This window comes from Numenius arquata, chromosome 2, assembly GCF_964106895.1.
Source record: "Numenius arquata chromosome 2, bNumArq3.hap1.1, whole genome shotgun sequence".
NCBI classification, from domain to species: domain Eukaryota; kingdom Metazoa; phylum Chordata; class Aves; order Charadriiformes; family Scolopacidae; genus Numenius; species Numenius arquata.
In genome coordinates this window covers 100,879,032-100,892,611 of record NC_133577.1, presented here as the reverse complement: position 1 = coordinate 100,892,611, position 13,580 = coordinate 100,879,032, and the positions used below count along the sequence as shown (strand labels likewise).

Below are 13,580 nucleotides of genomic sequence, written 5' to 3'. Positions count from 1 at the left end.
CAAACATACTTAGGGAATCAGGTATGTGCTTTGAAATTCAAAGCTGCCCATTTCTCGGTGTTGGAGGTGGGAAACAGTGCAGTTTCAAAACAAGAGCTAAGAGATTTGAATTTTGGAAAAAGAGAACAATTTGGTAAATTTTTGACCTGGAAAGAGCAAGAGTCTTGGTAAAAGGCAGGAGCCACCATCAGTCATTGGTGCTTGGCATGGGAAGCAAGAAAATGGTAGCATCAGGACTACCTCCTGCAAAAAGTGATAATGCCATCTTAGCATGCAAACATATCCTAGGATGCACGTCACTGAAGGGTATTCAAGTATGCATAAGCATATTTTATAATGAAATAGTAACAAAATGAATATGCTGAGAGGAATGGATAATATCAGCATGTGCCTGAGATACAATAACAAGCTCTGTGTGAAGGTCATAACTTAACCAGTGCTACAGCACAACCAATCAAGAGAAGAAGTATGAACAAGATGTGATGGATGTAAAGGATGCATTTATATATTCATAGCAAGAAATCCATTAAAAAATGGAAAATTGCACACTGCAAACACGATGATGCATTGCCCTAAAGAAATAGATAACAGCCAGCAGCCAGAAACAAAAAGCTACCAAAATATTTCGATTAAAAGAAGTAAAAAATGTTATAGAAGTAAAGTATTCTGAAAAATGGTATCTAAAATCTTAGAATATTCAAAAGAAGCTTCATGTTTCTTTAGCAGAGTTTCTCCCACAGGGAAAAGAGAAAACTTCAAATATGACATTGCAATAATGATTATATTCAACATTTAAGAAGGAAACTCATAAAAATTAAAAAATCCACCTTTCCAGAGGATCGTGAATCATATGTTAAAAGTTTAAAAGGAATTATATACTAGATAAAATAAATGAATCCTGAAAAAATCAATGTAGTTACGTTTCACTTTGATTTTCTTTCTACAGACTTTGAAATCGTTAATTGTAATGTAGTATTTACTGAGATGGAGGATAAAATCTTGAATTTCCTTATTTTATTGCAAACTATGTATTATTTTAATATTTCTAATAATGTGAAGTGTTCTCAGAGAGAGGATCTATATCCAACCCAAATCATAGTTTTAATATGGAAAGATAAGTCTAAAAGAGGATGTTCAGTATTAACATCTGTCATATTACTTACTATCACTGGAAAATCTGAGTACTCTTAAACAGCGTTCTCTCGGAATAAAAGAGATCGTTATTTTGGTCCAGCAAATTTGGTAATATTCAAAAGCCTCTATCCTATATTAACTCTTAAGTATTCGGTTTAGATAGATAATATGGCAAGTTAAATGTGATATGAGATAAAGCCTTATGTCAGACTTATCCACTCCTTTTTCTTTCTCTCTGATCAGGTATTTTTAGCTGTCTGAATGCTGGTGTTGCAAGGCACTATGCCTTTGGAGATAATGCCTGAACAGAAGATAACCATGTGGCTCTTCATCTATCATCTTTTTACACCCTGTTTCGTCTTTGGCCTGGCAGGTAAGATGACCTCCCATGTCAATTCATTTAACTGACTGTTTTCTGTTTTATGCATTTCAAGGTCAATTATGCTGTTTGTATGGCCTTAATTCATTTTTGCAGATACAATGAATCACTGAATACAAATGATAAAGACATAAAAAAACATACTTACTAAATATGAATAATAAAGATGTAAAGAAGCATACTTACTACAATGGAAGCCATAATTCAAAGCTTGAAAAAATAGACATCTGGACCTTCAATTTGTTATTGTCTATTCTAATTCAGTATACAGAATAATTTCTTTCTCTAGATTATAAAAAATGTTTCAACCATGTATTTGTGCACAGATGATCAACAGATGATCCGTTAGAAAAATGGAAATAAGCCCACAAGAAGAAACACTAAACACAAAATTCTGTAATATAGACACCATCTAAAATTCATAAAATTCATAAAATCCTACCATAACAATATAGTGGTAGTTTTCATAATAATGTGGGGAAAGGCTGCATATACTGACTTTAGTTTTAAATTACAAATGGTAAAATTTTTCATAAATAGAGATGGGGCCATAAATGTTAAAACATTCAGGAGTCATATTTCTAACAGCTGAAATTACAGAGATATTTGCAACTAAAATTTTGACTCAGTTCTAAGAGATGGAAGGAGCTCTGTGGAAAGTTAAAATTCAGGATTAAGATCTAGTTCCTATTCCAAGTGTTCTGAACAACTTTGAGATTTGTAATGCCTGTTTCAGACATCCCTAACAATTTAAATCAATGTTGGTTTCTAGTTGCTATTATGAATTAGATTCCCAGCATAAGCAGAGCTTTTTTCAAGAAAGAAAATATTTTGCTTACGTACAGACTGCATGAACTGAGACCTAAGCTTGTAAAAAGTGTAATAATTATATTGTGAATATGCAAAATACTAACTGAGGTTTGAGAAGTTCAAATATTGTGTACTAATGATTCAGTTGTTTTCAAGGTAGGCTTTAGATCCTTCCCTACTTGGAGGGGAAAGTTACTGATGAAGCTAGTTCTGCTGCATTTCATAAAACTTTCTTGTGTTTCTCTGGGTTCTTTATGTAATTATTGAGTCCTTAATCGAAATGAACTGTTCATAGTCTTGCTTAATCATTTCAGGCATTGGCTCAATTTCACTACCGTGAGACCATATTGTTTATATTATTGAGTCCAAAAATCTGATTAATACTGTGATGTAAGCTTATCTCCTTTAAGAAATTACTCCATAGCTCACAGGACTGCTTTTTGGTTTAGTAAGAACATCATTTTATTCTATGAAGCATTTGAACTCAGTTCTTTACTCCATATCTGAGTTTTCTGGATGATACACTGACACCTAATAAAAATTAAGACCTTTAAAGTGTTGTGATCTCATGCTTACAATGTGTTTATTATTATTTTTCAAGGATGTTTTCTTTGTTAAGATATGAGGGTTGCTGGTGGCACTAAAATTAAAAATTTAATTTCATCACTTTAATACTGGTCTTCTCCTGAAAAAAGAGGCTGTCAGTTACCATCAGTACTGTTACACTTGTGATTTCACTCTGACCACGGTGACATCAAACAAAATCATCAGCTGCAGTAGCCAAGCAAATGCTGGATATTGGTTGATAAAAAAGTTGAGTCAATCACTTAGAACAATTGTTCAGTTAATTTCTCGATGGGCAAGGCCAGATGGTTAATGCTATTACTTGTGTATTATGCACATTGCAGTTGTGCCCACAAGTTGGAATTCTTGGCACCAGAATGCACCTCCTGGCAGGTGCCTTAGAATGTCATGGGAAGACTGTGTGCTATGAGGGTCACAAGTAAGTGACGTAGGAAGAACAAAGATGGGTATGATGATATTGCATTCAGTTTGAGTATGCATTGGTACATTCATAGCAATGTTCGTTTGATCTTTTGCTTGGCTGTAATTAGCTACGTTAGGCTACGATTCCTGTAAGAAGAATAGGAGGCATTGGTGTGAAGGGTTTTGAATGGGTTCTAATAGTGCCGTTCCCAATTCAAAGAGACTTCCTAATTTATCTTCTGGTATAGAATAGTTCCAGGACTTGCTTGTGTTTTTCATCAAAAGCCAAAGATAAGACCCACCACCATCTGTAAACATACGGCACCATCCTTCAATGTGGAAGATTGTAGTCTTATGCAATCAGAGGGAGTTCATTATTTCCGGTGTATTATTGTAAGGCTGAGTAGTGCACATACTCTCTGCTCTTGGACCTGCTCTACTTTGCATAAATAATTAAATATCCATTTGAGTTGAGAGAAAGTCTGCTTCTGTCATCTAGGGTTTATGGCACCCATCCAGATTATATAAATCTGATGTTGCAGTCTTTACTCTGCCCCAGCACTTGCATCTTACTGGAGAGTTTTTAATTTCAAATCAGTGCTAGAGCTGCTGGCAGCTAGTCTTAGCAAATTTTCCTTTTCAATGTATTTCTTGGCGATGAAAATGTCATGGTAACCAGAAAATACGTAGCTGCACTAACAAAGATGAAATACAAGGGGTTGCTTGGTACTGTCCAGAGTATGGTTAAAAAGTGAGAGATAGATACTGTAGAGAAAGAAAGCGCACAATTAGAATGATCAGGTCAAGTTCTAGAAGGCGTTCTTTCACACATGATACTATCAAGGTGAATGGTGGCAACAGCAACAGTAATTGAGGATGGGGGAATCAGGGACAGTTTTTGAGTAAAGATCATGAATTCTCATTTCAAAAACAAGACACACCAAGCACCAGAGTGAAGAGATGAGTTATCTGGGAGCAGATGTTTAAAGCAGGATATTTTAAAAGTTGTTTCAGCACTTTTTAACAAAAAGTGAGATTTCTTTGGAAGTATGTTTGGCTCACTTAGCCTCCTGTGGTGCTGTACCCACAGTTCTAGGTGGTTCTACCATGTAAATTGCCTTCAGGCAAACCAATCCATGACTCTGGGGCCACCAGTCAAGGGTTTTGCATGGCTTCTAAACAGACATACTGGATTAACTGATCTGGAACCAGGAAACTGATGGCTTCCAAGGTCAATGTCCTTTGAGATGTCTCACCATATGGTCTGTCCCAAGTTCAAAGATATCAGCCAAAAAAACTGACAGTATTCAGAATTCATGCATTTGATTGAGTGCTGAGCGCTTTCAGACTTAACAGCTAGAAGTGTTTGGGGAACAAGGAGCTAGGAAGCTGAAAACCTGAAGCTACACTGACTTGAGATGTTCAGAATTTGGCTTGAAAGGGTGACAGGTATTTTGACATTCTATAAGCTAAGGATTTTTACCCATTTTCAAACTGATCTTTTTCCTGCTACGGGAAATATAAAAAGATTTTTTTTCCCAAACTGAAATACATTATTTTTTAGAAATTTGGAGTTTGCCTTGGACTAAACCCCCTGACATTTAGCCAGTTCTGTTTTGTGGTAATCAAAGGCAGCAGTTGAGAATTGTTACAATGACTGGCCATTTCCCGTCAGTGGGAAATGTGCACTTAACTACAGGGAAGCAAACATTACACAAATCAGTCCATCAGAAGTTTAGGCTTCTGCAATGAGACAGGAGCAATATTTATTTTCCAGGTAAATTAGTGCTTGAAATGTAATCTTGTGGATATAAATTGATGAAAAAGCCATAAGTAATTTCGTCTTTTTCTTACTGATAGAACAGACAGTTATAATAAAGGTTGCTTTCCAGAGTGCACTTCAAGCAGTGCAAGGCAAATGAGAGCAGTGAATCATCCCTCAGGGAACATTGTGATGATTGTCAGTCCGCTGCCAAAAAAGTTATTTCATGCCTATTACTGGTAATATTTGACTCTTCTCCTCTTTCCCCTGACATCTGAGCTCTCTCCAGCAAGCTTCTAAGTTGCCATTGACTCCCCATTAAATTCATATCCTATTCCTAAGTCTGAATTTTAAACTTTTCTTTCATCTAGTACATCCCATATAAATCAGTGAACCAAAGTGGATCTTCACTTGGATAGTAACCTTGCACCAAAAGAATGAAGAGTCTTTTTCAGCAACAGGCTTGTTTTGTTTCTTCCTCCAAAAGACTAATTAAAAGCTGCAAAGGCCCTATATTTTATTGTGCTTAATGAGTAATTGATTACATTTGGCTATAAGAGGAGTCAATAGCAAAAAATGTTACTGTGTTCCTCCAATATTTTATTTCTAATCAAACTGTTCTACTTTTTACTTCATGATTTCATAGTGCAGAGCCAGGGAGTACCCAAGTTTGGGTTAGATCAAGCCTCAAAAGGCAGCTTGTCACTCTAGTGATTACTTTGGGTTGTGCAAAATGAGCTAATAGTCCAGGAGTAAAAATGTTAAAAGCACTTCTGCTTTTTAGGGAACCTAATGCCTTATTTTCAAAAATCCCTAGTATACCAAGCTTCAGTGAAAGCTGGTAAAGTAAGAAAGCCAGTAAGACACAGGGTGTCTCCGTGCAGGGCAATTATTTCGATGTGTACATGAGGATGCAATTAGACAGCGTGCTGAATTTGTGAGTACGTTGCTGGTATTTCATCTGCACTTGGAAGGCTTTTGTGGGGAGATAGTGCAGAGTAGCTACTTCGCTCTACATTCAGCCCTAATTTGCTGAGCACTGGCTTTCCCATGAGATCAGTTTGTTAGGCTCTTAAGTCACTTTTGGAGTAATGCTTTTGTTTTTAAGAATCACCTAAATAATTTAAGTATCTGATAGGCAATTGTGCGTATGTTTAAAAGTACTGTACTAGGTATTGGCTGGCGTTCCTCTTGGCAGTCTGAGAAGACAAGCAAACTGTACCCTGTCATTCTTAGACATAAGTGGAGAAACTTGCTCTGCCAAGGGTTGGAACTTTTCATACTTGAAACTTGCTGTAAAGGAGAAACTGCATAATTAACTACTCAGATCTTCAAGGACTTCACTGGCACATGTGAGACAGGAGTAATTCTGCTCTTTTGAGTCCAGAAAAGTAGAGGCAACCTTCCCAAAGACAATCTAACCCTTTCATATAATACGAAGTGGGGCTGCTTGAGTGGTTACTTTTTCTGTTTGAGTGCTGACTGGTTCTTGGAAATTGATGTCCTTTTAGTGTCATGCTGGCTTGCACTGATACCTCTTCACCAGCAGGATGACGGAATCTTCTTTATAGACCACGAAATGCTACGTCATGAGTTTTGTGGACATGAACGCATTACTGCTTCAGCACATAAGTCTCCCATGAATGCCAAGGGCAACTTTTCCCACTTGATTATGAGAGAAGTAAAAAAAAAAATCCAACCCTCAAACCTTAAATTATATATAGCTTGGATTTTCTCTGGAACGGTAGGTTCAAAAATGCATGGTATGAACTGAGGGCCAGAATCTACATTATTTAAAGCTTTTTACCACAACATATGGCATTATTCACAATTGCTAAAGAGAGATAGGCATTTTCTTCTAAAATCCAAAGTGGATGAATATACTTAATACCTGTTTACCTTGTCTGCCATGTCCCTGCTTGGATCCTGGAAGACCATTCCATGATACTGCAGGATGTCTGACATTTGTAAATAAATAATCAAAATGTGTTTTGTGGTCATAATGCTCAGATATGTGGAAGTGCCTTGTTTACCTTCCTGTGAGCCTGGTAGAGATATTTTGACTCATACCCAGAGCATCTTGTTTCTGAGCACAAGCTTCTGAGATACTAGTACGTCCGCATTTCTGTGACATATTGAAAGCAGTATGAGATCTACTTCTAAATATCAAGTGATTTCTACACTTGCGATGCTGATATGGAGCCTGGTGCCTTAGTGATAGTTAAGTCCATGGGTCTTCTGTTCAGCATCCATTAGCATTCAAGGTTAATCTAGCCATGAGCCGTGTCAACAGATCTTTGTCCCTCTCTGGTGAAAATATGTAACAGGATACAACAATGTCCATTAGATCAGTACTGATGAGAGTGATACCAAATGACTGTCTCAAGCAGCCACCTTTGGCAATGTTAAATGCATGGGAAATAGAGAGGTATACAGGAAGCAGAGGCAGAAAGAGAAGGCTTATTAGAAAAATAAAGATGCTTATTATTATATCAGTGCACAGTGAGAGTGGTGGGTTCTTAAGGTTTTCCACCTGTTTTAGTTTCTTTCTGACACTGATCTTTGAAAAGCCTTTCACTGTGATTTGCTATTGATATTCAGGCCACAATTTGTGGTGGTTTTAGAATCCAGTTGCTTCTTATCCAGCAAAAGGACTCGAACATGTGTTGAACCATCATGTCCATAAGTAACTTCTTGATTTGGCTTAACTTATATGCTTAAATTTTGTGATGGATTGAGTTCCTGAAAGAATATGAGAGACCTTTAATGAACTTAAATAAATGATAATCTCATTTTTATTTGCTTTAAGCAAACACTATTACCATTTTCCCTTTCTTAAAAATGAAGTTAAAGATCTTAGTATTTCCAGCAGAAGGTCTTGTATCCATCCTGTTGTAAAAATTACCATCTTTTGTTGAAAATAATTTTTCATTACAGTGGCATTTATCCATCAAAAGCCTATCACTAACCTTCTTAAAATTATCTTCAAAATGAATTGATTTATGCACAGACATCCTGAAAGGAAAATCCATCCTGTTTTGTCTTTTCTTTTTTAAAGCAAAATGGTAATTTGTTTGTTAAACAAGCAATCTTTAGGTCTTGAAGAGCTTTCTGATCTTTCTCCCTTTATTTTTCAGCATTCCCTTCTCAAACTCATAGGTTTGGTCTTCTGGTCTTGGAGCTTGGTTGTGGTTTTTTTTTATTATCGAATTGAATGCACGTACAGAAGTGTTTGCATTATTAGGGCCTTAGGATACATCCTCTGGAGTTTCTGAACATATGGATTCGTAGGCATATATAGCCCCACATGTTTTACTGCCAGCCCTTCACTGTATTTCAGTAATATCCATCATCATTTCCTGTATGTTACTTTTGCATATGCTACCTTACATACTAATGTTTTTCTGTTTGACATGTGCAAGTTGTTCCTCCTGAGTACATCACCTTTTAAATGGTGCTGGGTCTGGGAGCCCTTCCAGAAGCTTGAGTGCCCTAAGTACTGGTTAAGGGAATGCTTGCTCCATTTTGTTTAATCAGCGATTTCCCTCATTAAGATTCGATTACTTCTCCATATTTTTTTTTTTCATTTTAATTTAAGGATTTAGTGGGATTAAGGACACTTTAGAACAAATTAGGCAAATATACAAATGGACATCCATTAAAAATCTCTTGCATGCAATTCACAGTATGTGAATCATGAGTGAAGTGACTTGATCTTTCATTTGACTTCCATTAAATCTGCTTTCCCAATGAATCGCCACATAATTATATATCCACCATTTCTGATAAATCTTGAAATATATTTTAAAAAAAAAATGATAAAGCTTTAATAGTTTTGTAAATAAGGAATAGGTTAAAATATTATTTTCACTCCTAAGTGAAGAATATTTCACAGCTCCAGCATGGAATATAGATTATAACTACTTTATAAGCCAACGTGAAAATGGTATATCTTGTAAAGAATGTAGAAAATGAAGATGTGTTTGAAATCAGTATATTGAATTAGAAAGTGAGAGTAAATGTTAATTTATAACATTTTTCCTTATTCTCATACTAGACGTATGAAGGCAGGATTATGCACAAGTGTCCTAACATGGTTTACTGACCTGTCTCTGAGACACATTGTTATAAAAGACTAACAGTAAAATTACAGTATACTAGTCCCTGTGGGAATTTCCTGTTTTCTTCTACTTTTCTGTATTTAGGTTAGATAGAGAATTGATTATGCAAAATGTGAGAATGAGTATATTGAAAAGATAGGTAGCAGTCTGTACAAATAATTTAATTAAATAAATTGCAGGAATGATTGATTTCAGGTTCCCAACAAAATAACAGATCAGGTATAAAGTAACTCCCTGTGTATTTGTGGCAACTGTCCATGATCAGAAGAAAATATAAATATTTGAATTAGGGTGGTCATTAAATGTTAACTGTGAAGTAATGTGTAATTATTAGTAGCTGCATCTACCAGTAAAGACAGTGGTCTTTTTTCCCTTTTCCAAATTGTCTGCCATGTGGTGCAGAAGTCCTGCTTAAGGTTGTCAGCTCTTTCTTTCTTAGTGTGTGTTCCCTGCCTGCATGACACATATCAGCCTTATGGTTCCCAGTGCTGAAAATAGCAACCCAAGTCAGAGGAACTGTACTGCGCTGGGTTCGCTGTGCTGCAGCTCGCTCCCTAAACATGGTGTCCTGGAAAACAGTCCACCAGTGGCCAGTTCTCACCTTGTCAGTGTTGATCCAGGAAATTCCTAACTCTCTGAAGCTATTCGAGGGTAGAACTGATGGAAAAAAAGAGAAGATTGTGATTGAACCTAGAAAGTGTCATTAAAAATTGGTGGTGGTGGTGGTGAGTCTGACTCTGTTGAACGATGTACTACAGCATGAGTAAGATGCATTACTTCTTGGCTCTATTATAAGACAGAAAATTGCTGAACTCATGAGCCTGTCTTCAGCTTCACACATACCCATTTATTATATCTAATGTCATATTTAATCTGAGCACTAAATTCTGCTTCATAAATGGATTTAGGAAAGATCTCCAGACTTTAAAGTCCCATGAAGGCAGATACCCAAAGAGGCAGTAGTTTTATCCCCAGGAACTTCATAGATTAAACCTGCACTTCGAGATGTATTATTTATAGATCCAAATGCAGTATCTGTGCTGGCAGTAAATGATATGTAGAGATACTGTATAAAAAAAAATAAATGTTTGGAAAGTTTGGAGAAGGAACTGATGAGTTACCTGGTATGGTGAAAATTAATGTTTCTATATATATTGATAAAATCACTATTTCAATACATTTCTGCATGAGGTTCATGGACAAAAATGTGCATTTCTATGACATCCACTAAAAGGTGTTCAAATTTTGCTAAGAAGGAACAGGTGCACTGTTGTCTTTGGACCTGTGAGGGTGTAAGGACGATAGTATCTCTTTGTGCTTGACCTTCTCTATATTCTTTGGGTGTCTGATCCCTGCAGAACAAGTGAGAAGCAGAAAGTGCAGTTGCACTTCTGGTGCTGCACTGGAGTGGAATAATAATTTCTTTAGGGTGAAGACTGTATTCTTAGTACTGCCTGACCATGTGCTCCCTGACCTTCCACAGAGGTTTCTAGATGCTGCTGCGAAACAAGTAAAACCGAGTGTATAATAATAGGTCCCTCACCTGAGAGTGGGAGTGGGCCGTGCCATCATTGTACCCTCCCTCCTGAATCTTAACACTTGAAGAAATGGGAGATAATTTATCATTAGTGTTCCTGTTGTGGCTAGTGATGGTGCTACAGCTACCTCAGAAGGTTCAGCTCCAGGGGGAGGCTTGGGTTCTGGGTTCAGTGCCAGGAGTAGGCTTTGGCTTGTGGGCTCGGCTGAGACACTCCAGGTCATGTTGTGCAGATACAGACAGGTAAATCCAGACTCTCTTATAGGAAGATTCATTGGGCTTTATTGTAGCCATCGAAAGGTTGGATATGTGATACAGGTTTTGGCTTTCTCTGTGGTTTATGAAGAGAGAATGGGATATCCGAGTTACTTGCTGGAAATGCTTGACTGACCCCTCTAAAGAAAGCCCATATGACTAGTTTGGACAAAATCCCTAAGTTTTCAAAATATGTGAGGTAAATCCTACACTTAATGTCAAGAGTCTTACTTTGAATTTATTACAGTACACAAGAAAGGTTTTATTTAATTTTCTGTATTTGAAAAAACAAGCCCAAGAACAGCTGTTTTCTCCTATGAACTAAAAGAACTCGCAATAGTCCTTAATAAACTGCATATTTTTAACTTCTCTTTCTGGTTGTGCTCACACACAGCCATTCCCATAATTATAAGCAGCTTTACTTCGTGACATTATCCTTAATCTATGAGTAAAATTGATTTTCTAAATGAATTAGATGCATGTAAGGACTGAATTAGCTGATAATAAAATAAATTGACTTGTCTGAAAGTGATTTGGATGACTGGTGTTGAAACAAGCAAACTAATCCTGCTCTCTCTCAACAGAGGAATTTTTTGCTCAGTGCTCTGACCCACTGAAATTGATGTTTTGAGTTCGATACTTTATATTGTCTATGGTAGTAACAGGTTGGCATAGTTGCTTAATACTGTGTAGAATGTAAATGCTATATTTATGTTTAAAGACTTCCGTTGCACATGATAGCAAGATGAGTGGTTGTGTGCAAATGCTATTGGTGCAATTTTTTCTTCATTATTTCTTACTAATAGGAGGAAAGACTGAAGAGGCCGGTAAAATACCAGAACATTAAACTCAGATCTAGTATGAGAACTTTTAGTAAAATTAGAAAGTTAAGTAAAAAGGTCTGAAAGTTGAAGATCTTTAGATATTAAAATTTAGATGTTAAAAAGAAAAATCTTCTAATTATAAGCATTGTTAGACATAGGAACAGATTTGCTAAAATAAATTATGAAGACTTTCTTATTGGAGGGCTGTTAGAATCAGTCAAAAAAACCCACCTTTTGAGATGATTCGATATAGTAGATCTGATAGGATCTACCAATATCAGGTAGGGAGGAATACCAGGTAAGCAGTCACCCTTTTTTAGTGATTTTTATGATTAAAAAAATCCAGCAGGTCATTTGCTGTATTTAAAAGAATTAAAAATCCGGTATTTGGGAAAATCAAAAGTGAAAAAATGGAAGGCATATTGCCCTAAATATTAGGAATATGTATGTCCTGTGTCAGGTCTCAGACAGGCTGGGACATGGACATGAAAAGTCTAGATAATTTGGTAGTGTTTATCATGCAAAATTAAGTCATTTGAAAGCTAGTTAATTTTAAAAAAATAGACTTATATGGAAAAGTTGGACATTTCTTTAGTTAAATGTATACAGAGTGCACTGAATAAGAGGTTTTATTGTGCCTTTTTTTCCCCTCTTCTGATAACCTTTCTTGAGATGTCTTGAAAATGACTGCTTCGTGTGGTTTGTGATGGTTATTTTCAGACATCCTTTTGGTGTCTTTTCTCTGAATGTGTTGGATATTTTATATTATGATCTCTCACAGGCTTGTGCAGGGACATAGAGGTGTACTAATATAATTTTGTAGCTCATCTGCAAGTGGTGGTAAGGCTTTCAGATATATCTATGTATCTTAGGCAGTGGTTCTTTCAGACCAGTGGTTCAGTTAACTAGACAGCTTTTTTCCACTCAAAAGTTGGAAACCTGGAACCTTCCTCCTATTCCACCCTTTACAACAGCACAAGTCTTCATCAGTGAACAAATTCACCTCACTAAACTGGCAGAAATCTAGCCCAGAAATCTGGAAGTGAACAGATTTCCACTCTCCTTAGCTTCAGCAGCTACCTAAGAAGTCAGACAAGCATGAAAGGTGTTGCAGAAATGCCTAGAGGGAGGAAGACACTGCCCAGCTGGAGAGTATCGCATGGAGAAGGGGTGACAGGGCCACCTTCCAGCAGCATTGGTTCTTATACAGTACCCGTGATCTCATCAGGTGTCTAGAGCTTTTCTTGACCTTGGCAAAGACTTCCTAATACATTTTAGCACTGTTAAGAAGTCTGAATCTCATTTACAGAACTGACTGAAGAATGATTAAAGAATTAGATGATAGCTTTTGCTCCAATTAAAAATATAAATCACAAGAAATGTACCCAGAAAATAGGGCAGTAGGGTGTTTGAGAGGTCATGAAGTCCATCCTCATAGAACCGTAGAATCATAGAATAGTTTGGGTTGGAAGGGACCTTCAAAGCTCATCTAGTCCAACCTTAAAGGTCATCTAGTCCAACCTCCTCTGCAGTGAGCAGGAACACCTTCAACTAGATCAGGTTGCTCAGAGCCCCATCTGACCTGACGTTGAGTGTTTCCAGGGATGGGGCATCTACCACCTCTCTGGGCAACCTGTTCCAGTGTTTCACCACCCTCATCTTAAAAAATTTCTTCCTTATATCTCGCCTAAATCTTCCCTCTTTTAGTTTTGTCCTATTGCAACAGGCCCTGCTAAAAAGTCCCCATCCTTCCTGTAGGCCTCCTTTAAGT

The 13,580-nt window shown here is 36.9% G+C and overlaps 1 protein-coding gene across 1 annotated transcript in view; it reads left to right on the top strand.

Annotated features, from left to right (window-relative positions):
* The first annotated feature begins 1,377 nt into the window (after positions 1–1,377).
* CNTN1 (contactin 1) overlaps positions 1,378–13,580 on the top strand; it is a 93,922-nt gene continuing 81,719 nt past the window's right edge. Inside the window, exon 1 of the mRNA XM_074144507.1 lies at positions 1,378–1,507. Within this exon, the coding sequence (XP_074000608.1) occupies positions 1,396–1,507 (112 nt within the window). The 5' untranslated portion in view covers positions 1,378–1,395. The remainder of the gene's footprint in view (positions 1,508–13,580) is intronic.